This window comes from Larus michahellis, chromosome 12 (assembly GCF_964199755.1).
Source record: "Larus michahellis chromosome 12, bLarMic1.1, whole genome shotgun sequence".
NCBI lineage: Eukaryota > Metazoa > Chordata > Aves > Charadriiformes > Laridae > Larus > Larus michahellis.
This window is the reverse complement of record NC_133907.1, coordinates 12,347,163-12,372,078: the sequence shown is the minus strand read 5'-3', so window position 1 is coordinate 12,372,078 and position 24,916 is coordinate 12,347,163. Positions and strand designations below refer to the sequence as shown.

The 24,916-nt window shown below is 48.2% G+C and overlaps 1 protein-coding gene across 1 annotated transcript; it reads right to left on the bottom strand.

Annotated features, from left to right (window-relative positions):
- Positions 1-864: 864 nt before the first annotated feature.
- MAFB (MAF bZIP transcription factor B) lies at positions 865-4,707 on the bottom strand. Its single transcript, XM_074605185.1, has one exon. It carries the CDS (start codon positions 3,912-3,914, stop codon positions 2,979-2,981), a length of 936 nt encoding a protein of 311 aa, XP_074461286.1. The 5' UTR covers positions 3,915-4,707; the 3' UTR covers positions 865-2,978.
- Between the last annotated feature and the right edge of the window lie 20,209 nt (positions 4,708-24,916).

The following is a 24,916-nucleotide window of genomic DNA, read 5'->3' as shown; positions in this document are numbered from 1 at the left end:
CAACGCGGTTTTCACACTTTGAGAGCAGCAGCGCTCAGACACTCTGCGAGACGGCTCTTTGGGTGTCTCTTTCCAGCACCCAGGCGAGGAGCAGGGGGCGATTTCTGTCCTCCTCAAGCTGCAATTTAGGGAGCTGCGGGATTATCTGCCTCGAAAGCAGCTGATGGATGGCGGGGCTGAGCCTTGGGGGGTGGCGGGGGAAGAGCTGTCCCCTTCTCCACACGCATCTAAAGTCTTACAAACTGCTCGTTGCTCAAAAAAAAATAATAATAATAAATAAATATTTTTTTTTAATGTCGGAATAAATAGAATGTGCAGATGGAAAGGAGGAAAGTGAATGGCCAGCCCGGATCCCAACGGAGCCGGGGGAAAGGACAAGACTTGTCCAAGTCCTCTCCTTTTCTAAGGGAAAAAAAGAATATTAAATATATATAAAAATGTGCCTACGCTTGGCGTTTCCCCTCTCTCTCAGCCTGGGGGAGGCTCAGCCGGAGGGTCCCGCTCCCCGCCGGGGTGCAGCGGGCGGGGACACCCCGCCAGCAGCCGGGCCCGCTGCCGGGCTCCCGCCGCTCGGCTTCTCCCGGCGGGGCGAGGGGATGCTGCTCGCCCCCGGCCACGGGCGAGATGGGGGCAGAGCGGAGGAGGGGGCAAGGCTGAGGAGTCCTCCCCTGCGGGCAGCAGCGTTCCCGAGCGGGCAGAGCGGCTTCGCAGCCCCCCCGTGCAAAGCCCAGCGCCGGGCGTTGGGAGAGGAGCTCGGCCGGACGGAGGTGTGAAGGGAGATAAGGGTCCAAAAGTTTTTCTTTCTTTCTTTCTTTTTTTTTTTTCGGAACACGAGACGTCAGAGAAGCAGGTCCCTCCAAGAAATGCCATTTCAATGATTTTAATAAGCAAAATAGGAAACAATTTTAATAACCAAAAACAGAAACCAGTCTGAATAAAACTACAATAGACCAGGTTTTTTAATATTTTTCATATCATAAGCAGGATTTGAAATTGATCCCTTCAGAACTTTACATGAAATAAAAACAATTTTTTTCCGCTGCTGCAATGTTTTGATTTCAACACAGTTGAATCAGTAAAAACCAAAGATCGTTTTCTGATGCATGACTAATATCCACAATATTTAAAACTGCAAGCACCATGCTGTTCATTACAATCTTGTTATTACTGTTAATTTATAAACTAATACAAACTTAAAATGCATCCGGCCAGCAGTGCCAGCTATCCTAAAAGGAAACTAAAAAATAAGTTTTCATTTTGGTATTTTTGTCAGTGCAACGTAAATCCTTTTACTGACCTGCAGGAGGAAAAAAAAAAAGTAATAAAAACACCCATAAGACTCCAAACTACTACTACTATACAACTGCAAATAAATTTTGGCTAAAACTTTCACTCGCTGCATAGGGAAGCAGAGAAGCAGATTACGAATCATTGCAAAAGAATACACTTGAAAGTTGCAGTATGTCTTCTTAAAAAAAAGTTTTAGTTTTATATGCTTTTCCAGCCCACTCGTCCGCTGTTACCATTGAGAAACCTAACTTCAGTGGCGGCACGGAGCCCTCGCTGCTATTGCGGCTCGACTCCTAACGAGGAGGAGTTCTCTTTTTGTTTTTTTTTGTATTTATTTACCGAAAATCAAGGGGCAGTTGTTTCTTAAAAGGAACTGGTATCTCGTCCGTCCTTGGCTTCCTGAGTGTACAATCAGAAGGGAAACTATATGGCCAAGCCTAATCGCTCCGGGCTGGGAATTGTCCTGAAGGAAAGAGCTTCGCTGCCACTTTAAAGCGTGGAGGAGGCTCTAGTGACCGATGAGTTTTTCCCTGTTAAGTTTAGGTTTGTCAATGCCATTCAGGCGTTTTTGCTTCTGCCCCAACAAACAAAAACCAAAATGAAAACTAAAAAAAAAAAAAAAAAAGACAACTTAAAAGTGCACCAGATATACAAAGTTGGGTTTTTTTTCTAATGCAAAATGCCCATAACTTTTTTTTTCCTTAAGTATCTCTTTAATACCAACCAAACCGTATAACCAGCCTGCTGAAATGTTATTGTTTTTGTGTTGTTTTTTTTCTCCTGTGCGGTTTGAAGTAGCAGATATTTACAAGCTAACAACCATAAAAGAAAATAAGAGAGCAAAACCAACGAACAAAACTGCACAAGCAGTAAAAAAGTTTGATAACTTGTGATGCTTTTCTTATCGATGAAACAAAACAACAACAGAAATCTATGATCGATGATCAACATGCTATAGTTAAACAAGAAAATGGTACAAAATAGAAATTATTACCATACATGTCCAGCATGCAGGATTAATATTTTTAATGCAGATTTTCGTATTTTTCTATATAATCAAGCAGGCAATAAAACTGATGAGTTTTTTTTTTCTTTCTTTCTTTCATTCTTTCTTTCTTTCCTTTCTTAGATTGAATGTCCCATCTGAGTCCTGTAACTTATTTCTCAAAGCAGGCAATATATGAAGAGTTTGCATATATTGTCCTTTTTATTTATTCTCGTTTTCCAAGCAGGTAAATTGTGCATGAGATGGTGCTGTATATGTCCTCTCTCTTTCCGAGCAGGCAGTATGTTATAGATGGCTTGTTCATTGTCCTTTTTTTATTATTTTTCTCTTAAAGTCCATCTCGTTCTGCAAGCAAGCGATCTATAAAACGCTTCACTTGTCCTTTTCTCCTTTGCCTCTGCCTCTGTCCCTCTCTCTAACTCACAAATGAAAGTCGAAAAGTTGCACTTTACCTCTCCCGTCCCCACCCCCAGCCTACTTTTCCCACAGCTACTCTAGAAGACTGGATGCTGCAAAAAAAAAAAAAATCAAGTCTCTATTTTTCTCTCCTTCTTTCTCTCTAGTCAAGCAGACAGATGGATGGAGATGTCAGAGGAGGATGGGAGCGGGGGGGAAGGTGACGGGGGTCAGGTTTGGGGAGTGGGGGTTTTTTGTTTGTTTTTTAATTATTTTTGTTAAGCACTCACATGAAGAACTCGGGGGAAGACGGGTTGTCACTGGTGGAGCCGGCCTCTCTGAAGCCATTGCTGGCAAGTTTCTCACACTTGAGCTTGTAGGCGTCTCTCTCTCTGGCGAGCCGGGTCACTTCTTGCTTGAGCTGTTCCACCTGCTGAATGAGCTGGGTCTTTTCATTCTCCAGGTGGTGTTTCTGCTGGACACGTTTATACCTGCAGGACTGGGCATAGCCCCTGTTCTTCAAGGTCCTCCTCTTCTGCTTGAGGCGGATCACCTCGTCTTTGGTGAAGCCTCGGAGGTGCCTGTTGAGCTCCCTCACGGACATGGAGACCAGCTGGTCATCCGAGAACCGGTCCTCCACGCTGCTGGAGGGGGGATGCTGCTGGTGCGAGTTCTGGAGCTGCTGGGAGGAGCTGGAGGAGGTGGAGGGGGTGGGAGAGGCCTGGTGGTGATGATGGTGGTGGTGGTGAGGGTGCCCGCTGCCGGCCAGGTCTTCATGAGTGACCGCAGGGTATTGGTGGTGGTGTTGGTGATGGTGGTGGTGGTGGTGGTGGTGGGCGCGGAAGCTCTCAAAGCCTTGCAGCTGCTGGGACACTTGGTGGGACCCAATGAGGGCTTCGACAGCGTCCTCTGGGGTGAGGTTCAGTGCCTCGGGGTTCATCTGCTGGTAGCTGTTGGCCATCCAGTACAGGTCCTCCAAGTGGGTCTTCTGCTCGGTGGGGCTGAAGCTGGGCGAGGAGGGCACGGAGCTGCAGGGGGTGCTGATGGGGGTGGAGGAGACGGAGCCGGCAGGCTGCAGGCGGGTGCAGTGCCTGCCCGAGCGGTCGTTCCTGCCCAGGGGCTCCTTCTTCACGTCGAACTTCATCAGGTCGAAGTCGTTGACATACTCCATGGCCAGGGGGCTAGTGGGCAGCTCGGCTCCGATGCTGAGCTCTCCGGCCATCGCTGTCTTGCGGGCACCTCTCCCGGCGGAGGGGGCTGGAGACCTCACTCCAGCGCGCAGCCTGGCAGAGGACTGGCCGCGCTCCCTTATTCCAAAGCAACTTTGCCTTTGCTTTCTCGCTTCCTTTCCTCTGCTCCCCCTCCACCGCCGCCGCCGCCTCCTCCTTCTCACGGCTTCTGGGGCTTCTTCAGTCCGGTGCAACAAAGCCAAGGACGAGCCGGCACCCGGGGCCGCCTGGATGTCTCCTGTCTTTTTGTATCAGCGTTCGCAACGCACCGCAAGGCTGCAGCGGCTCCTGGCACTGAGACACCCGGTCGCAAGGAGAAAGGAGCAGGAGCAGGAAGGGCAAAAGCAAAACAAAACAAAGATGCTGCCTTCGGGTCTGTGCAGGAAGAAGAAGAACGGTGCAAAACGTCTAGCCCGGGCCCCCGTCTGGGTTTTTGGGTTGGTTTTTTTTTTTTTTTTTTGTAAGTCCGAAGCCTTCTCCTCGCGGTAGCAGAGCACCGGAGTCTGCCGCAACTTTCCAGTCCGAGCGGGCGGCCGGGGGAGCGCACCGGCTATTCGGCGGCGGTGGCTGGGCTTTGCACGGGAGTTTTCGCTGGCTCTGGCAGCGCAGGGGAAGGGGAGGGAAGAGGGGGAGGAAGGAGGGGAAGGAGGAGGAAAAAAAAAAAAAAAAAAAAGAAAAAAAAAAGGAGGAGAGGGGGGAACGAGGGAAAAAATAACCCAGGTCTCCGCTGTAGCTGCCGCCTCCAGCGCTCGTCGTGCAGCTGTGATTCGCAGCGCAGCCCCCCTTGGCTTCTTATACGGCCGTGCCCGCCGAGAGCGCGGCGGGGGCCGGGGCCGGCGGCGGCCGCGCCAATGGCAGCGCGGCGGCGGGGCCGGGCCGGGCGGGCGGCGGGGCCGGGCCGGGCGGCGGCGGGGGCGGTGGGGCCGGGCGGCGGCGGCGGCGGCGGGGGCGGGCCGCGCCGTGACAGCTCCGCAGCGCCAGCTGAGCGGTCGCCGCTCCTCCGGGCGCTCCCCGCTTGTCCCCCCCACCCCGCTCCCCCACCATCACCTCTCCTTTTATTTATTTATTTATCCCCCCCTCTCCCCCCCCCCCCCCGCTTTCTGCAATCCACAAAGGAGGAGGACTCGGGGACATCCTGCCCGTCCCTTTGTTCTAAATATAACGAAGTCCCTTTTTTTTGCCCGCTGCCGTCCCGTAGCAAATTTCAAGGCAGTCAGCTTCCCCCCCCCAGCCGTATCCCACGCACAACGCATCGCCCCTTCCAACTTTATGTATGCGGAGGCACCGCGGAAAAAGAAAAAAAGCCAAACCCACCACAGTCGCGCAGCGGGTCCGGCCGGGGAGCGAGCGCTGGGGATGCAGGGTGGTGCGGGGGGGGATGCGGAGTGGTGCGGGGGGGATGCGGGGTGGTGCGGAGGGGAGGGATGCGCAGGGACCCGGGGCTGAGGGAAGCACCGGCTCGGCAAGGCTGTCAGCTCTCCTTATACAACCGGGGAAATCCTCCCGGTTACAGGAAGCGAATCTCTCCCTAAAGTAAAGCAAAGGCATTGACACAGACAATTGCAAATATTAGGGAGAGAAGGGAGAAAATATAATTACATTTCAGTTCTGAGGGGACCGTGTTTGCTTTCCTCGGCTGTTCCCTGAGTGAGTGACTGCATGCAAAGAAGTACTCGGCTTGTAAGGTTTTTTAGTTTCTTTTTTTTTTTTTTTTTTGGTCCGGTAACAGGATTTTTTTTTGAACATTTTGTAACGATTAAGGGAGATTAGGGCTTCTTTTTACACTGTTTTTACGCTCAAACAGACAGAAAGTGCGACCCCAAGTGTCCGTTTGGAGAATAACACTACTTTTCACGGGGAGAAAACACCCGGGAAAACAAAAAAAGGGGGACGGGCGGTCAGGAGCGGAGCCGAGCGGAGAGACGCGGGAGCGGCAGCAGGAGCGGGGCTGTCGCCGACCCCACCGGCTGCGCAGCTCCGGAGCTGCTCCTCCGCCCCCGGCCCTTCAGCATCTCCGATATTCCCCCCCACCCCAATTTATCTAGCTAAAAGAACAAAAAAAAAAAAGTTCAAGATCTGTCTGCTTTTCTGAAATTAATTGGGAGGGAACTGCCTTTCTGGAGCCGGGAGACAACACCGCGAAAGTCCCCAAACGGAGACACCCCCCCCGGCGCCGGTCCCACCCTGCCGGACCCGATCGCCGTAGCCGGGGCTCTGCCCGCAGCCCGGCCCCGCTTGTCCCGCTCCTCCGCATCTCCGCGGAGCCAACCCCGGCTGCCCAGGGAACCGAGGAGGCAAAAGTAGCACAAAGTCTCCTCCAAAAATAAAAATATTCTGGGGGTCCCTCCGGCAGCGGGATGGAGGGAGGAGGTGGAAACTAAGGGAGGTGGATTTGGGTGAAATCCCCCTTCGCAGTATAGGCGCTCCGCGGCGTGCGGCAATGCCTCCTTTGAGTTTTTCCCCACGCCACTCAGTGGGGACACAACTCCCAGCGCTCAGCCCCCGAGAGCCGTCAGCTCCGGTGCTCCCCACGCGTTGTTTTCCCGGGGGTGAGCGCGTCCCTCCGCACCCCCATCCCGGCTGAAGCGGGGCTGCGCTCCCGGGAGCACGCACACCTCCCTCCGCAGGTTGCCCTGCTCCAAACGCGTGTGTGGGGAGACACGCGTGGACACACACACACACACACACATATACCGACCCCCCGAGCGCTCCCCGCGCCCTGCATCCCCCGTGGGCAACGCAGCCCCGGCGGTGCTGGGGGCTCCGGGGACCCCACGGGCACCGCGCTGCTGGTTTCCCATCACTACCAGATTTGGGAAATCGCCGTCTTTTTACGCTCTTAACGAGCAGCTCCGAGGCGCGGAGAGGCGCAGAGGTCCGCGGTGCCCCTCCACGGAGAGGCTGGGGCCGGGCGGGGGGGGACCCGGCCGCCCTGGCAGGATCGGGGCGGGAGCTCGGCGGTCCCTGTCTGGCAACTGCTGCCCCACTGGGGGCTCGGGGCGAGCAGGGAGCCTCCCGAGCCGGTGCGCCGGAGTTACTGTGTATGAGGTCCTGGAAGCTGCCTGGGGAGAGCTTTATTTTCACCTGCACGTTAAACGTTAGCGTTGCCAGTGAGGGAAAGGGGAGCGCTTGGGAAGCTAGGATGCAGCCCTGCAAAATGTACCATTAGATGGATGATACTTTTTCCTCTCATAATTACTGAGGTATATTCACAAGGTGGAGCTACTGAAAGGCGGAGGAAGCACTGATCTGATTATCTCCCTGTCCATACACACTCTGTCCCTTTTCTTAATCCTTTAAACTGTGAATTACAGATCAGTTTTTCGCGTCCGTAAAATTTCGGGGCTCTTTGTGGGTCCATTTCTTTGCTCTTACATCCCTCGCTCCCCTTTACGAAACACATCCCACAAAACTTGCGGCGTTAGGCGGCTGACTAAAGAACCACTCGGTGCGCCGAATCCCCAGTTAAAGGCCAATTTTGTTTATTGTAGAGCTTTTAATTCAGCCACCAGAGGTTTATTCCCGCTGGGATTTATATGTTAGGGGGGATGCTCTTCCGTCCGAACTATTTTTTTTTATTTTTTTTTTTTAATAAGGATTGAGGAAGAAATAGTGTTGCTGGAGGAGAAGAGGATTCCTGGGCTGAGCAGTCCAGCGTGGCAGCGAGCAGTTTCCCTTCCGCGGGGACCAGCAGCCGAGCCGCGGGGCCGGGCGGCCGCGGCCGCGGTGCTGCGCGCAGGGGGAGCTCCGCGCACCCCGGCCCTGCGCAACCCCCCGCCCTCTAAAACTCTCCGCGGGGCAAAGCGGCGGCCCCGGTGGCTTGTCGGCTTCTGCGGAAAGGATTTTCCCGTCCCCTCCGCGCCCGCGGAGGAAAAGTACCTCCGTTGCGGGGAGGGAAAGAGGCACCCACCTGCCCGGCATCGCAGCGCAGGGGTGCAGCTCGCCTCCCCACCCGCAAAGCCTTCCGAGAAAATTTTGTTTCATTGCGACCTTCTCCCTACACCCGAAAGCGGCTTTAATTTGTGTGTGTGTGTGCGTTCTATTTTTTAAGATCCGCTTTTTTGAAGGTTAGTTTCGTGTGAAGAATGACTTCTTCCCGCTCTCCTTCGTCTCCCCACCCCCCCCCCCCCCGCCCCTCTCCTTTTCGCAAACTCCTGGCCAAAATCGGCAAGAGTTTCAAGAAAATGATAATGTCATTTCAGATCAGCTCAGATCCACCCGGCGTGTCCGCCCACGGCAGGGCAGTGGGGGTCCTGGAGCCACTGAAATTTGAAAGCTCGCTTTTAAAACTAGAGCATATAGATACCTATATATGTTTGCTTTGGTGGGGCTGCTGTCTGAATCGGGGGGGCTGACGTTTAGAAAGGGAATCGTATTGCGGTGGCATCCCAATTCCCAATTCTTAGAAACTGCAAGTCTAGGTAACTGATAAAAAATAAGAGGACTGTTATATATATATTTTCCACGCTACTGGTTTTCTGAGAAGCGGTCCCCGTTTTTGATAGCTGATTGCTACGTTTCGCCCAAAATTATCTTTTTCGCCCCATAACGTTAGTGGGATATGTTGTCTAAAATGGAAGTTTTGTGAACAGACACCCAAACCGAAGTCACCCATGGCTGGCAGCCGGCACTGATGGAGGAAAAGGGCATCACTTTCCCAATTCTTACCTCCCCTCGCTTGATTTTTAATTTCCCAAACTGGAAGCAGACACCGTGCTCTTTGTCAAGATTTTTTTCCCCCTGCGAAAGCAGCGAGGGACCTGGTTAATCATCTATCGCAGATACATGTGCATGAGAAAGAAAAGTGTTGATGTTTGCTTGTTCGGGCTGACGGGAATGGCCCACGAATTTAGGATTAAATTACTAATGGCAATCGTAAGTCTTTGTTTCCTCTCGCTCTCTCTGTTTTCTGCGGGGACTGTCAAAGTAAAGCGTGCACCATTCTTTGGACAAAGTCTGCACAGCAGCTTTGGAGTATAAAATAAGCTATTGTACCCTCCTGGGTTAACTGGGATCTCCGCAGATTTTAGCTTGAACCAGTTAAAAGCGGGGCAAATCCCAGTACTAACTTCAGACACGTTTTCACAGGTGGATCCGTGTCAAGGGAGTGGAGCAACACTTCAGAAGGGTAGGTTTTTTTGGGGGGGGGTTTCTTCCCCGAGGCTTCGCAGTGTCCAGCATTAAACCCCCGCTTGAGGGTGAGGGGGGGGGGGGGCGACGACATTATGTGCTGCGGCGGGTTTGGGGTTTGCTCGGTCGCGGGGGGGGTCCCGCAGAATAAGTGCACCCGGAGGGGCGCTGCTATACGGGACGGCGTAATTTTAGGGGCTTGATTTGAACGCACCACGTTTAATTAAACCCGTGACCTGCCTCGCCTGTGCCGGGGCGGGGGGGGGGGGGCGGGTGTGGAGCCGCTCCCCGGCGCAGGGAGGTGCCCCCCCGCCGGTCCCCGAGCCCCCTCCGCCGGGGCTGAGACCCCCCTCTCCAAGCCCCTGCCGGCTTTGGGCAGGGGGGCTGCTGCGGCCGGGGCTGGGGGGCGCGACGGCTCCTGGAGGCTGGGGTTGGAATTGGGGGGGGGGGAATCCCGGGGGGCGGAGAGCGCGGAATGGGCCGCGGCGCACCGCACCAGCGCACTCTGGGGGTGATGCCCAGGAGATACTCCGCGTCCCGGCGAGGACGGGTGGATGCAGGACACGGGGAGGGGGATTTTAATTTTCTTTTTTTTTTCTTTTCTTTTGGAGTGGGCAGCGGCCTCCCCAGTGCCCCCCCCCCCCCCCCCCGCTCGGGGTTAGCCCGGGCCGGCAGCGCAGGGCTGCTCGGATGCGCGGCCAGGGGGGGGTCGGGGGGGGTGGGTGCTGCCGTGCCTTTCCTCCTGCGCTTTTGTGCGCTTGCAGAGGAAGAAGTGCAACTCTTCAGTGGCAGCCTCTGCAGTTTGCTGGGGGTGTCGCCTGGGGAGGGGAAGGGGGTGTCTTTTAGAAGAAATGAGGACATTTCACCCTCTTCTGTAACGTCCCACGAGGGCGTCTTTGGCAGGGAGGTAAGCGGAGAGCAGTAACACTCTCCTTCTAGTTGTTTCCTTCAGCCTTAGCCCCATCATACCATGACTGAGTCGATCCAAACTTTTCAAGGGAATTTGTCTCTTTCTCATCATTTCCCAACTCCGCAGTCTTATCATAACCCCCTCTCTCATACATGCTCTTGTCATTATTCCTTTTGCCGCCATGATAAAACTTGTTTCTATCAGAAACACCTGATCCGGAAGCACAAAATCCCCTCTCCGAGCCATGCTAGGATCAGCTTTCCTCCTGTGCTTGGCTGAGTCCTGCTTCCTACTTGAACCCTGGCATGTTGAAATCATTATCTGAGCCCCTTTAGGAGCATTTAGCTAATAAGCAGCACCAAAACCTTTCTGCGCGATCAGAAGTCGCCTTTTGGGACTGAAGTAGCCAGTAGAAGCTGAACAACTATAATTACTGCAGTCGCATCTTGTAATGGCATTTCATGTCACTCAAAGGGTTTTCAAACACTTCAGAACTTGGGCCACATCTTACCAGAAAAAATTTCTCTCCTGCATATCTGCTTCTTTTATGAATACAGAGGTACCACACAGATGTCTGGGCGGGAAAAGTGGTCTTCCCAAGGGTTTTTAGTTTCCGTGGAAGGGATATAGAAAAGGGAGATGTCAGGGAGACAGGCAAAGTGTCCTGGTCCTATGCTCAATGTCACAAAGTCATGAGCAGCCAGATCTTCCAGAAAAGGTCAGCATCCCTTTCTGGCCACAGTCTGTTGCCCGTCATCAAGAGAATTTCCTGATGATCAGACCTTTAGATGATCGAGAAGGAGTGAAGAAAGATCTGGCCTCAGTTGTGCTTGAGGAAACCCAGGACCATGGAAGCATCTTTTCGGAAAGACCAGAGTTGCTGCAGGTTGAATGGCTGCGGCAGCAGAAGGGCTACTCCCAGCAGAGCTGAGCGTGTCCCTTGGCCCTTGTGGCATCAGGGGATTGTGGTTCCAGCCCAGGAGCCCACAGGCATGCTCCGACACCCACTGGGACCCGGACCCTTTCATTCAGACTGATTTGTAATTCCTTTTCATTGCATGAAGTCCTGGATCAAAAAAACTGCTTATATATAGAAAATTTTTGGAATTCCCTCTCCAGCATTTGCTGCATAAGGATTTAAATATAATCATAAAGCCTATACTGTATATTCTTCTTTTTGCTCTTTGCACCTTTAGTCCCCATTAGGGATTTTGTTTTGTTTCTGTTTTGACAGCCCCGTATATATGTGTTTGTGGTTGTTCTGTACTGTTTCCTGATTTAATATCAGTGCAGTTACAGGAGAAGGATGCACCGTTAGCATTTTTTGCTCAAAGTATTTTTCAAGCTCCTTTTTGATGTACTGGTCAGGTTTGCAGCTTCTGTGCTCTTGTTGATCAGAAGAGGAAGGATCAGGTTTATTGTGCCCTTTGGGAATGAAGCTCTCTATTCACCTAAGGAAATGCAGCTATCTTCTGACACGAGCCCTCCGTATAGATCCAGGTGCAGAAGAAAAGTGAGGAAGTATTTTGTAGAAAGCTGTTATTCAGTGAAATTAAAGTCCCTTTGTGCATTTCTGAGCGATAAAGATGAGCCAAACTGGAAGAGAGGTGGCTTCTGCAAGCCCACACCTTCCTCCTCAAACATTTTTAAGTCCTAAAAATAAGAAGGAAAAGAAGAGAGGCAAAGAAAGGGAATAATTCCGGGGAAATGCTTTTGTTTGCACTCCTTGCTAGTCTGAGGAACAATTATTCAGCTGCTACCCAGACAGGGGAAAGAAAAAGGCTCCTGATCTTTGTTTCTTTTACATATAAACAGATCCACAGCCTCGAATAGCCCCAGATCAGATGCTTTTACTCTCAGTCTCCGAGTGTAAATGGTGCTCTGTTTCACCAAATAAAATACTGGCTCATAGTGCAACTTGCCATTTTCTCTTTGGGAAATAAAACTGCGTTTTAGCCTGTGTGTCGGTGTATTGCTGCGTGTTACGAACACCTCCAGCTTAAATCTCACTAGAGCTCCAGGCCCTAGAAAAGTTGGAGATATTTCTCATCATTGACCGCTACGAGTATCCTACGGAAGGTCCTGGGAGGGGGGCAGATCTAACGTGACCTGGCCAGGACACGGGGTGGGCTCACGAAGCTCATTGGTGTCCCCAGGGTGAGCTGCAGTTTCTCTGTAACTATTTCTTTGCTTCCAGAGCTTCTCTGCAGAACGGTTAAATTAATTTGTGCGGGAGAACCGGCAGCACAGCGGTGCTACAAATTCTCACCCACTGTTTCCCAAGCTAAATGTTCTCCAGCCAAATTGGCCGGTTTGCTGTCCGGCTCATTCGGAGATCCCATTAATAGTGAGGTCATTTGGAGATCCCATTAATAGTGACCGCATGTCCTTGGCCGGCGAGAGGGCTCGCAGAAGAAGCGCAAGGAGAGGAGCAGCGCGAGGCGAGCGCAGGCTGCTGTGGGAATGAGAGCTGGTCCGGCAGGGTTGCTTCATTTCTGCGTCCGTTTTCATGGCAATCCTATGGAGTGCTTTGGATTCACAACACTAAGGGAGATCATTTCTGCTTGTTTTCCTCTGGTGGGATCAATTCCTCCTATGTTAGTGGAGACAAAATGCACACCAAAAATTTCCAGCATGTACCCTGCAAGGTAGAAAAGAAAGAGCTTCTGCAAGCATAGGTATATACCCATGCTACGTCTGATTCAGTTGTACCTCTTCTAGCCACAGTCTTTGGCTAAACGGTAATACAGCTATTAATTAGATTTATATATATATATATATATAAAAAATACCCACCGTGGCTGAAAATTTAGGGAAAACAATTTTCTCTAATTGCGGCAAACTAATCTCCATATACACAATTAACTACCACTTTGTACATTTTCTGAGCATCCTGAAAAATCAGATGAGAGTCTCCTGGACAGCCTTCTCTAAGACTCTCCACGCTTTCAGTGTGAGTGCCCTGTTTATGTTCAGCCTTAACTCTGTATTTGCAGTTTTTAATAAAACCGTGTTTTCATTCTTCAAACATCCAGATAAAGAGCTTCACCCCTTAAAGCTGTGATTACACCTCAGCAACCTCTCTCTTGGCAATGTATTTGTGGTTTCTGTTTTGTTTTGTTTTTCTGGCTGGAATCAACACATGTTTCAAACCTCTAATGTACTTCTTTAATAACCGGTTTATAAAAAAAAAAAGGAGAAGATAGAGAGTTTCATCCAGAATTCCCAGCTGGAGACATCTGTTCAGCAGCAAGTCACCTGATGAACAGCTCTAACCAGCCAAGTGTGAGTTATTTTTATTGGTTCAATGTTTTAAAAATAGATTATTTTTTTTCCTTTTAATTGATACCTTTCTAGCCGTTTCAGTAGATTCCTGCACCGGTCTTCATGGACTTGGATTTCATGGACTAATCTCCTGAAGGATTAGTACAGCCCAAACCGAGTGATCCATTCCAAAACCTAGCTGGCCAGCTGAAACCAGTAGGAACCAGTTAAATGCTCGAAATTAGGGTTTCCACTAGGGTAATCAAGTTTCCCAAGAGGTGATGGATTTGATGTATAGCCTGTCATGATGAGTTGCAGGCACTCAGCACCTCTGAAAATCAGGCCATAGCAGCTTTCAGCAAATCTAAAGAGACGGGGTGTGCGCGCGTGCGAGCCAGAGCCAGCCGCAGATAGGACACACGTCTCCATTGATCTCGAAAGGGAGGTTGAACCGTTCTGGTTGGAACCACATGATTTGTCGTGTTATTTAGCAGCTGTTAAGCTTAGGTGAGCTTGTAGGACCCTGTCGGTGAGCACTCAGCCCTCGTCCTCTCTTGGTTTATTTGTCCATGCCACTACCCAGCTCCTCTGCAAATGGGTCAGTCCCACCGTTCCTCCTGCGGTACCCCCTGTAGTGCTGAGCATCCCTCCTGTCCGCTCCTCCCCACCGCCCAGCAACCCAAGGACCCTTTTTCCAGAGGACAGGGCTGATACTACTTTTTTTTTTCCACTTCTGTTCTCTGCATTGTGTCTGGGAAGACTTTCGAGGCCCAGAGACCTTGCCTTGCTTCGCAGTCCTCGTTGGAGCAGGACCCCAGTTTGACGTGGGGAGGGTGACCTGAGCGATGGCAGAGAAGGGCCAAAAGGGACAAAGGGGATGAAGACAGGAATGTGGGATGGCACCGTGCACAAGATGCTGTAGACCCTCCTGCTACCCATCTCTGCAGTGTGCCAGCAGCTGGCCTGACTGCATTTGCCGTTCATCAGCCTAAACTACCCACCCTTCTTCTACGGGGAAAAATGGGAGCTTTGAACTTTTCCCCACACCCCGGCGCAGGGCAGCGTTCATTAAACAGGTAGAGAGGATCTAGAGCCACCGCTTGCCTGCATTATCCAGGCAGTGGGTTCCCAGAAGAAAACTGCCTGGGGAGCCCCTCTCCCGTGAACAACTGGAAGGGCTGGAGGCTCCCCAGGGCCAGTGGAGATGGGGGAGCAGCAGTGCAGCCCCCCCAGCCCCTTCTTCATTTCACCCTGCTGAGTTATTTGCTGTTGAAGGCAAGAGTGGGACACCCCAGATGGAGGACACACTAAGGCCTTCCCTTTTTTTCTTCCCTTTGGAATAGCTTTAATGAACAATTTTTTATCTTTCAAAAGAAAAAAAGGTTTTTCTCACTTGAGTAAAGAGAGGAAACGTTTTCCAAAAACTGTATTTTAATCGACCCAGGCTTGGGAGCGGGGAGGCTGAGGGAAGAATTGCTGTCATGGAATGAACTTTATGAAAGAAAAGCAAATCTCCACCCTGTTTGAACATGGGGAAAACATCACAGAGGCATCCTGCTGCACCAAATGGTAAACATGTCCATGTATTATATCACTTATGGCTTCCTTTAGAGTTTTATGATGCTGTTCTCAATTACTGTGTTTGCATTTGTAATTAGAGTGCAGAACACATTGTGAAGGCAAATTATAGAGCTAACTTGTCCTTTCGAAATAACCCATTTGCTCAGTGTGCTCCCAGAAGCTTCTCTTTATTCAAAGGACTCCAGCGAAAGACTAGCCTTCCCTACTGAAAGTGTTGGAATACGCATTTGCTGGAGGGAAGGGAGAGGAGGAGAAACACATTTTTGCCCCAGGTCTTTGCTGTGCTTGTGCCTGACCTTTCAACCACTGAAACTCCTGTTGGTTTCTATAAGCACAATCCTCCAGAAGTTTGAGCAACTAATGGAATTGGGGGGGGGGAGGGAGAAGAATTGGGGTTTTTTGCTCTGCCACCAATTTCCTGTGCGGCCTTGGTCATGTCATTGGCCCTTTTGTGCCTCCTTAACTGAAAAATCTCCTGTGGAAGTGCTGGGGTATTACTGTAAAGTCACATAAACACCCAAATGAAGGTGGATATGCAGGGCTGATAGGTGTCCTCCAGTACTTTGTTCTTTCGCAGGAAGGCAATTCTGCAAGCAGCTCTTCGGAGCTGATGCTTTTATGTGCATTCAGTCTTTGTTCCAGACTCCCCTCACGCAGGGGCTCATTCTCTATTTCGGTATAACGACGACACGTTGCTTTGTGCCACGTTGCCCTAAGTCTCCGTGCAAAGACACCAGAGCTCTCTGCTCCTTGGCTTTGCTCAGCGTCTAGCGGTGTTTCGCTGAGCAGTTTCTGAGCAGCTGCCCCACATGTGATGCCCTGTTGTTTTGCTCCCGCTATTGAGCGTCATCAGCGGAGATCCCATCTTCCTTTAAGGCAGGTCGATTTCGTGTACAGAAGGCTGGAGCCCAGGCCAGCTGTGCACTTTGCCTTCGAATTCAGTAGGGAAAAAACTGTATCCAAGTCTGAGCTTGGATGTGATAACGCTCTACTTAGAGTGAAAAGGAAGCAAAGTCTCCAGTTGTTACTGTTCTGCCCTGTTTGTAAAGGATTTTTGCATATGGGGTATTTTTTTTTTTTTTTTTTTGCAAAACCTGCACTAAGCAGGACTTGGCTTTTAATGGGTTTTCCTGCAAGTGCAAGTAACATTTTTATCTCCTGTACCTTAGTTGGGAGGGCACGGGAAGGGGCCCTGCTGCGTATAGCTCTCCCATAGGCATATCCTCCCCATTCCTGGCTGTGAGGAGGTGCCTTGGCTTTGCTCTCCAGCCAAGGTTTGAGAAAAGTTCAAGCTCAGGGCTTGACCTCTACCTAGCACACTGCCCACCAGTGTCCTCTGCTCGTGCTCCAAGGCTTCATGAAACCAGGCCAAAATCGAGTAAAGGACACCGAAAAAGGCTGTGTCCTCCCAGGATGGCTGTGTTTGGAGGATAAAAAAACCCCAAAGAAACCCCAAAACATGGCGCTACGAAATTACTACAAGCTCTTTTTCTCTTTCCTTTTCTCCACTTTTCCCACTATGAAGTAATTTGTACGACTTTTGCTCCTGCCAGAGGTAATTCCCCATTTCTTCTCCAATGTAGCCCCTTTAAAAGTTCACCACAGCACTAGCTCTTGCCTTGTCAATGCTCAATTATTAAACTCATTTCTTGGTATCTCTTGCATGGGTCAGGAAAGCTGATTCCTTGGCCTCAACTTTCTGTCAGGTGCTTGTTCCTTCTGAGCAAAGGTTAGGTCACCTTCTGATGATTCATTGAAAAAACTGGTTTTATTACTTTCCCTGGGTATGGGAGAGTTTCCTTAAAGAAGGAAGCTGCAGCACATGGGATGACCATAGCGAAAAGAAGGACTGCCATGGGAGTTTGCCGGCAGTTATGGGTTCAGCTTAATATCTAGTATCAATTTTTTTGTTTCATGGCATTAAATCCAAGAAAGTGCCTAGAGGAATGTTTGAACTTTATAAATTGCGGGATTATTTGTGAAGTGGTTTAGGAAAGGCATTTTCTACTGTTCGTATGAGAGAAGAAATTCCAGTGTGGTGTTTCACAGTACCAGATGCACCCCAGTTTCCGTAACTGTGTGTTTAAAATACGGCCTGGGTTCACTGAACAATGTCAAAACACGTCTGCAAGGCTGACCAGGGAATGAAATACAGCTGCAAAATGGGCAAGCTCGATTTTGTTGGGGGAACAAAAGAGAGCAGGGCGTTTGTCATCCGGAGGATCGTATTTGAGAAACACCTACCGTTGTTTGGCTTGCTGGGATTTAAAATATATATGTCATCACCTTGTCTTTGTTCCCAGTAACGCTGTTTGCTTTGCTATGCCACTGCGCCGCTCGGGCAGCGAAACGAGACGGGTGGCTTTCCCTTCTCTTTCCAACCAGAGGAGCCCTGGCTCCAGCACCTCGCTCCCGGGGAACCCCGCCGGCCGCCAGCATCCAAGTGCCACAGAGGACAAACGCGGAGAGATGGTCACCAAACAATAAGAAGGTGTGAGATGGAATACGATGCTGTTTCTTTTTCTGGACGGTCAATAGTTTTCCCAAAATTTCAGCTTCCTGTGCTTTTCATTTTTGATGAAAGCCTGTTTCAGCAGTCAAAGTAAGAAAACAACCCGCATGCAACACGTGGAAGACTTTTTGGAATAAATGCCCTTTAGAGTGAGAGACCTTTACCTGCCTTATGAAATTGCATCAATATTTCAAGGAATAGGACAGAGGAAAAGTCATATTCATGTAAGATTTCACAACGTGATTTTGCAACACCTGCAGCGGAGTACCCATGTTTTCTGACAGTGCTCACAAGAGCAGAAGACAAGCGTGTGTAAAAAAAATAATTAAAATATTAAAAGCTCTTTACTTGATGGTATCCTTGTAGTTTGTGCTACTTTGAACCTGTCAGCTGCTTAAGTAACAGCTTGTCAGTGATCCCAGCCCGGCCGAATGCGAGACCTGGTAGTATGGTTGCAAATTGTCAAGAGCTGAGTGATCTCCCGGCTGGTGATTTATGACTCCTCGAACAATGACAAGCGGGGAAAAAAAGGCCCTGGTAATTTCGGAAGCAGTCGTGGAAACAATTAGATCACTTCTTTATTAGGTCATTTATAGAATTCTTCCTTTTAAAAATTAGATCCTTGATGAGTGCATTTTTCACGCACTCGGGTGCTTTGTCCTGTATTTCAATTGAGGGAAAATCCTGGGCTTTCTTTTGGAAATGCTGCTGGGCAATGGCTTTAAATTCACAGGGGCTGAGAAAGCTCCAGGAGCGCACGGGACTTCCCCGAGCTCATCCGCAAGCCCTGGCCCCTCTGCAGTTGAAGCCCTTTGCCAAGATTCAATCCTGCCAAGTCCCCTGCGGGAATTGTGCTGGTTTCTGTACCATTTTCTCACCGCTGGTCGCTCAGGTCTTTCTGCTGGCCTGAGCTTTGCCTGGGACAGAGCTGCAGCCTCCTCAGCTGCTGGGGGGTTTCTAGCACATCGCACTGGTACAGGCAAATAATGCCCATAATGAAAACTTGGACCAGAGTTTTCAGAAGTGCTGCGGTTTGGAATTCTTTTGTCCTGGTTTTGCCCCTTCTTCTTTCCAACAGCAGAATTGCTTAGTTGCCGTTATATTTCCGCTTCCAGTTTCTTCAGCAGTGGTTTGTCCCTTCGTGGCCCAAGGAGACGAGTAGTTCCAGGTTGCCTCCTTTTGTAAGGAGCCAGTGGCATTTCTCTAGAAGTGCCCAATGTCCCGCTACGCCAACCCCACTGAGCTTGAGAGCAGATCTCAGAGCTTGCTAGCGGGCTAATGAGAGGCAGCTGATATCTCTGAAAAAACATATTTAGCAAAAATCCCTTGCTCACGTTCTTGGCAGTTGTCGGTCAGTGTTCCCACGTTGTTCTGCCCCGATGATACAGTCGCAGCATCATCATTTCTGAACTCTCTTACAGAGGAAACTGGCTCAAAAAGGGACCGAAGCCACTCAGCATCCCGGGAGCTCCCCAGAAGCCATGGGGCCCCAGCGCAGATTCGTGCTCCTGGGATGGGTCTTGAGTTATTTAGCACCATCGCTAAGTCCATTATAATGGGGATTTCTGCGATGAAAAATAATGAAATTTCAACCTGGAAAGTGAGCTCTTGCTATAGAGAGCCTCATTTCCCTCCCTTTAAAGAGGAGAAGGGAGATCTTTGCATTCCCCAGCACCGTGTATCGAGGGACGGGGAAAAGAGCTGCGTTTTGCCATATTCTCTAGCCCAATGAGAATGAAACTTACTTTCAGCTTTGAGTTTTATTATTCCCTTGCAAAACCTTCTTCTGTTGTGCTATGCACCAGCAAAAATCCTTTTTATTGCCATTAAAAAGGCAGCTGAGGTGCCCATTATTTTTTTTTTTATTATTATTTGTACAGAACTCAGCAAATACAAAACGGGTCCTGGATAAAAGGTGTGTCCTTTCTAGTAAAGCACAAAAAAATCTTAATCTTTGGTCCAGAAGCAGTAGATTGCCACAAACAGTCGGCAGCTAAAATCATTAATCTTTGCTGCTTGCCCAACTGGTACTAGTAGTAAAGAAGATAATACACTAGCAGAATCAGTGACCCACTACAAATTGGTCCTGAAAGGTCCACCAGCCTAAATAGACTTTTGCTGATCCAACACTTGTTAGGAATCCCAACAAAGAGACTATTGGCTCATCTGATGAGCCGCTCACTATTGGGCCTTTTGCAATGGCTGGTGATGGATGACCATACCCTCTTTGAGGGGGAAGATGCAGCTCCTGGTATGGGGCCTTTTCTCATCTTAAATTTGTACTCAATAAATCACAGGTGCAGAAGAGACAGCATCAGTTTCATTACACCTACATGCTCCAGTATCAATCATGCCAACACAACGGGCTGCGTACAGTTCATTTCAGGAGGCTCTTTCTGTTCCAATACCATTTCCATTCCGTTGTGCTTTAGCATTCCCAAAGTGTTGAGCCTCCGCAGCGAAACACTGGGGGAGAAGGATGGGATGCGCTGTAATTGCGCTTTTTCGACAGGAGACAGGGCTTAGCTCACGTACTTTGCTTTACGATCCCTTGCTATTGTTAAAGGTAAAGTCTTAAATAGTTCGGTAAATAGTATCACAGACTCTGTGGCCGCCACACATCACTATTGTTTTTAACCTTGCTCTTTCATTTGCTCTTTAGACCAGACCTTTAGTCTGGGTTGCAGCAATTGCCCTGGAACGGTTCCGTTTGTGATTATAGTATCATTTTTCTCTCTGGTTTATGATATTTGTTTAGATGATGCTGTAATCCCGTACTTGCCCTTACCCAAACCTAACTGCAACACACAAACAGTTTCAGGGAGCTGCTTGGGTGTTTTCTCATTTAAAAGAGTTTCTGCCCTGTTCTCTCTGGCTGGTAAATTCCCTGGGACCTTTGAAAGGTATGTCCATTACAATTTGCAATTTATGAATGTATTGCAGAGCTCCCACATTGTTATGTTAATTCCAACGTCAGCAGTTAAAATACACTTAAAATGAAGGAGGTTTTAGAGCTTTCAGACTTTATATTTAAGGTACATAATCAAATGCTTTCGTGGCATTAAATGCATGTCTAACACTCATCATAAAAACTATGAACTATGTTTTTCAAGTATAATAAAAGGTAATAGATTATTATTCCCCATGTGTGTCCAAAATCCACTTTGCCATCTTTAAAGAGGGAGAGTAATTTCTTAGTGTCCAATTATACTCTGATTTGCATAGGAACAACTACGTTTCGTGCAATTAAGTTATCACAAAGTCCTGTCATTCTGTAGCATTCTGTTAATCTTTAACTCAACGAAAAGCCATGTCAGCAGAGCACCAACACAGAAAAGATGGGTGTTCAAAGGAACTGCAATAGGAGCACATTCAGGACTGTCAGACAGAACAAGCTTTTCAAAAGGACACTTCCATTCAGTTTAAACCTACAAGGGTGTTGGGCTGACACCTCCATTTATTTGCTGTAGGGCTATAAGGAGAGAAAGAGAGAGACTTTCAGTCTTATTAAAGCAGTATTTGGAATACAAAAAAAAAGGGGATTCTTTTCCTCTGCTCCTTTTACTCTGTCTCAGCAGCAGATCATAAAGCATGGCCAGCATTAATGCAAGACAAGAAAGTATCCGTTCTAATGTGCAGCTGAAAGACTTGATTTTCTGTGAACCAGCTACCAAATCTATTTACTTGTTTGTTTTTTACAATCGGTAGGGAGACAAAAAGGGAATGTATTTTCAAAATGGAATTAGGAGTACAGAAGTGCCAGTAAACAGCATTTTTCTGCCGCATAGTTTTGTGGGTGTCTGGCCCAGGAGCTAAGAGCAGGCTGTGGCTAACGACACCGGTATGGTTCAGTGATTATTCTGGTCAGGTACCTGCAGCAGGTTCAGTTTTACAAGATTAAAATGGTAATTGATCTTTGAGAGAACACTTGGGGACAAAACGGGATTATGTTGCTAACGGATCCTTAGCTGGTATAAATGGGCGTAAGGTCATCATAAGCAGTAACGACAGCCCAGCTGCATCTCCAACCCCATCTGCTCTCAAAACACTGGGCACAGGGTGATGTTTGAAGGTGTGAGTATCGCAGGTAAAAGGGTGCAGGATGGTTATTTCTGCACAATTTCCAAAGCTTCCGTAAACGCAGCCCCAGCAGGTTTTCCTGCTAACATTTGCATTACTTTCTCTGGGAGCTGGCACTTACCTTCCGTGTTTTGTCTCGGGGATCTTCACTTCTGCGAATACATATTATCTAATATTCATTTCGTCGGGTCAATTTGCAGAAAATGTTTCGCTTTCAAGGCTGCTTCTAAATTCTTATATTTTTCATTTTTCATCTCAATTAAAAATAAACCATGCTGTGAGTCTGCTTTGTAGTTCTTTTATCATGCTACTAACTCTGTGCATTTTTCCACCTGTATACTAATAGAAAGGTCTTTTTAATATATATAAATATATGTATACCTCAGTAACTGGTTTTTAGGGCTACTGTCCAAAGAAACTTTCCTTGTCTTTCATTTGCACTGTGCTGCAAAACCCAGTTTTAACTCAAAAGAAACTGTAAAGAACTCTTTGTTATCTTCATTTTGGCCTTAATCTATAATGAATATTAATAGCACTTGTAAGGTGAGGTAGAGATTAAAAGCATTAAAACATAGCTTGGATGTTTTCAAAGGTTGCATGCTGGGTAACATTTCTGGAAGTGCCAAAGGGCCAGATTTGTTAGTGCAATTTTAGAAGTGACTTCGATTCCTCTTTTGAAAGATGTCTAAAGCTATGCAAAAGTACAAATAGGTATTTTATGTAAGGTTCAAAAGCACCTTCATCATCACCAATGTAAAATAAAATTGAGGTGCTTTTGCAAATCCCTTTAGAAACTTGTTTGTGCTGTTACGGTCTCTATCTAAGTAACTTCCAAAAAATGGGACTTTGTCATTTAGACGTCTTTGGAAAGTGTGTTCAATGTGGCCCCTGGGACAGCACAGGGCTTTAGCCAGCGGTGAAGTCCAGGTGACAGATTTTGTGTGGAAAACCAAAAAGGCCATTGAAATAAGGTTGAACGTTATTCCCGCCAGAGTGGGTGGCACAACTGCCACTGGTGACCAGTGACATTGGTCCGGGTCTACTGGGACTGGTAGAAAATGTCAAACCCCAGCTCTCGCCCTTTTAGCGTTGTGCCTGCAGCTGGACGCTAGTAACCGCTTCAATAGCAGGAAGCTTTCTCCCAGGGACATCGGCATATACACAAGCCTGGCAAGATGTCAACTGATTTGGCAGATGAGGGCTTTAATGCAGCCCGTATTGCTTCTGGTGGAAAGTTCAGGGCCTGGTGAGATCTCGTGCATGATGCCGGGCTGCACCCCAGTTCTTCTGGACAGGACTTCTGGGCTTACGGAGGCAGCTGGGGCCAAACGTAGCATTGCACTTGTGTGCCTGCACGTGTGAAGACAGGTGGACCTTGGACGGTGTCTACCCCGTGCTTATATTCACATCTGCCACCCTGAAATAACCCTCCATCAGACTCTTTAACCCATAAAATGGATGATGCAATGCATGGCCTCCTACTTCAGTCCAAAACCAAATCCGCTCGGTGAACCTGCAAGCATTGCTACCAACGAGCAAGGGGGATGAGACGGAAGTGCTTGTATTTTTGGCAGCATGTGTCCTGAATTAAGGTGGGACTAATTACATCCCGTTGGATATCAAAGAGGTGTGACTGAACACCGTGTTAAGGACATGTACAAGAAAGTGACGGTTTCGGAAGGCTAATTTAAAGCATCTAAGGATAACCTTGAAAAATACTGCTCTTGAGTGGTTAAGAAGGTTTGTCTTGACTGGGAGGGTTTTTGTGAAATACTTTGCTGGTGTTGGTCAGGAGGCAAAGAGCTGGATTAAAGAGCTGACCCCTGAAGTAAAATCTTAATCCTTCCCTTGCAGAAACTGATGGGGGCCCAGGCTGCTCTTGGGCAGTAAGGAGCCATGAAAATAATTTTGGAAAGTGTTCTCATAACCTGATAAAAGAACTGATTTAATAAAATTATTACATTGTCAGTTTATGATTTTACTTAGAAATCTTTTGGCCTAGTTCAGGTTAAAAAAAAATAGTCACCAGCTTTAGTTCTTCTGCAGAAAAAAAGACCCCATCATTTATTAGATGAATGAAGATATCAATTTCTGTTTAAACATTAACAGGGTGATGCCAAATATTAGTCAGTTCCTAATAATTTTGAGGGATTAAAAAGATAATAAAAGTAATAGTCCATTACATTACCTACTTCAGCAAGATTGTAATGAATGTAATAAATTCCAGATCAGGGTTATAACAACTTCCATCTATTTAAAATGAATTTGTAGGGTTACTTTCATTAACTATGTATATGGAGAAAATGATCTGACATATTACTTTAAAAGAGCTGTAAAACCGATTAGAAGGAAATATGCTTCCCAGACAGTGATCTAGGCCGCTGGGGAAATTTTATCCCTGGGAAGAAGGGGGGAAAAAGGAAGGGAAGAGGAAGGCATCTTAGAGGATGCTATTGCATCATGTCTTTAACATGCCCCCGAAGCCGCTTCGCTCCTCAGGAGACATTCGGGCAGGAACAACGGTCAGAGAGCAGGAAAGGGATGAAAGCCACTTTCTCTCCGGGCTTTTCTATTCCCTCCACCTCCTTCCTCGGGAAAGGACGGATCTGTTAATGAATAAAGGGTTCCTGCGCTGGGGATTTGTGCATGGAAATGAATCTGCGCCTGGTTGTGGTGCGGCCTTTTGGCAGCCCAGGGGAAGGCTGAGGCATTAAAGGGGACGGTGGCCTCATTGCTCGGAGGAGACAAGGGACCTAGCACTTGACTGCACTACAGAAATTACTGCTGCACCTAGAATGCAGCCTTCATTTATCAATTTCATAGCAAGGGGGAAAGGGAAAGGGAGGGGGGAAACCCAACATCTGACTGCCTTTTTCAGCTCACACTACATCTAGCTACCGAGAGCCCTCCGAATCCAGTCATGTGCGTTATGAGGAGTCTTGGATAAAGTAACTTAATATTAATGATTTATACTTAATTGGACCTCTAAGTGATTAAAGTGGCAGTAATGAATGAGTAACATCCTTCTAATTCCCTTTTTCCATTTGGCTTGGGCTGAAGGCCCTTTCTTTGTGCAGGATTTGACTTGGGGGTAGGCAGTGCCAGGGTTTTTTAAGCTTTTAGTAGCACGTCTGGAATGAGCCGCTTGGATCATTTTTACAATAAACCACTCCATAAGCATGCTACCAGGGCATTGATTTTCTTTCTTTCTTTCTTTCTTTCTTTCTTTCTTTCTTTCTTTCTTTCTTTCTTTCTTTCTTTCTTTCTTTCTTTCTTTCTTTCTTTCTTTCTTTCTTTCTTTCTTTCTTTCTTTCTTTCTTTCTTTCTTTCTTTCTTTCTTTCTTTCTTTCTTTCTTTCTTTCTTTCTTTCTTTCTTTCTTTCTTTCTTTCTTTCTTTCTTTCTTTCTTTCTTTTTCTTTCTTTCTTTCTTTCTTTCTTTCTTTCTTTCTTTCTTTCTTTCCTTCTTTCCTTCTTTCCTTCTTTCCTTCTTTCTTTCCTTCTTTCCTTCTCTCTTTCCT

Excerpts from the sequence above, each read along its gene's own strand:
- MAFB (XM_074605185.1), bottom strand. The coding sequence starts at position 3,914 with ATGGCCGGAGAGCTCAGCATCGGAGCCGAGCTGCCCACTAGCCCCCTG.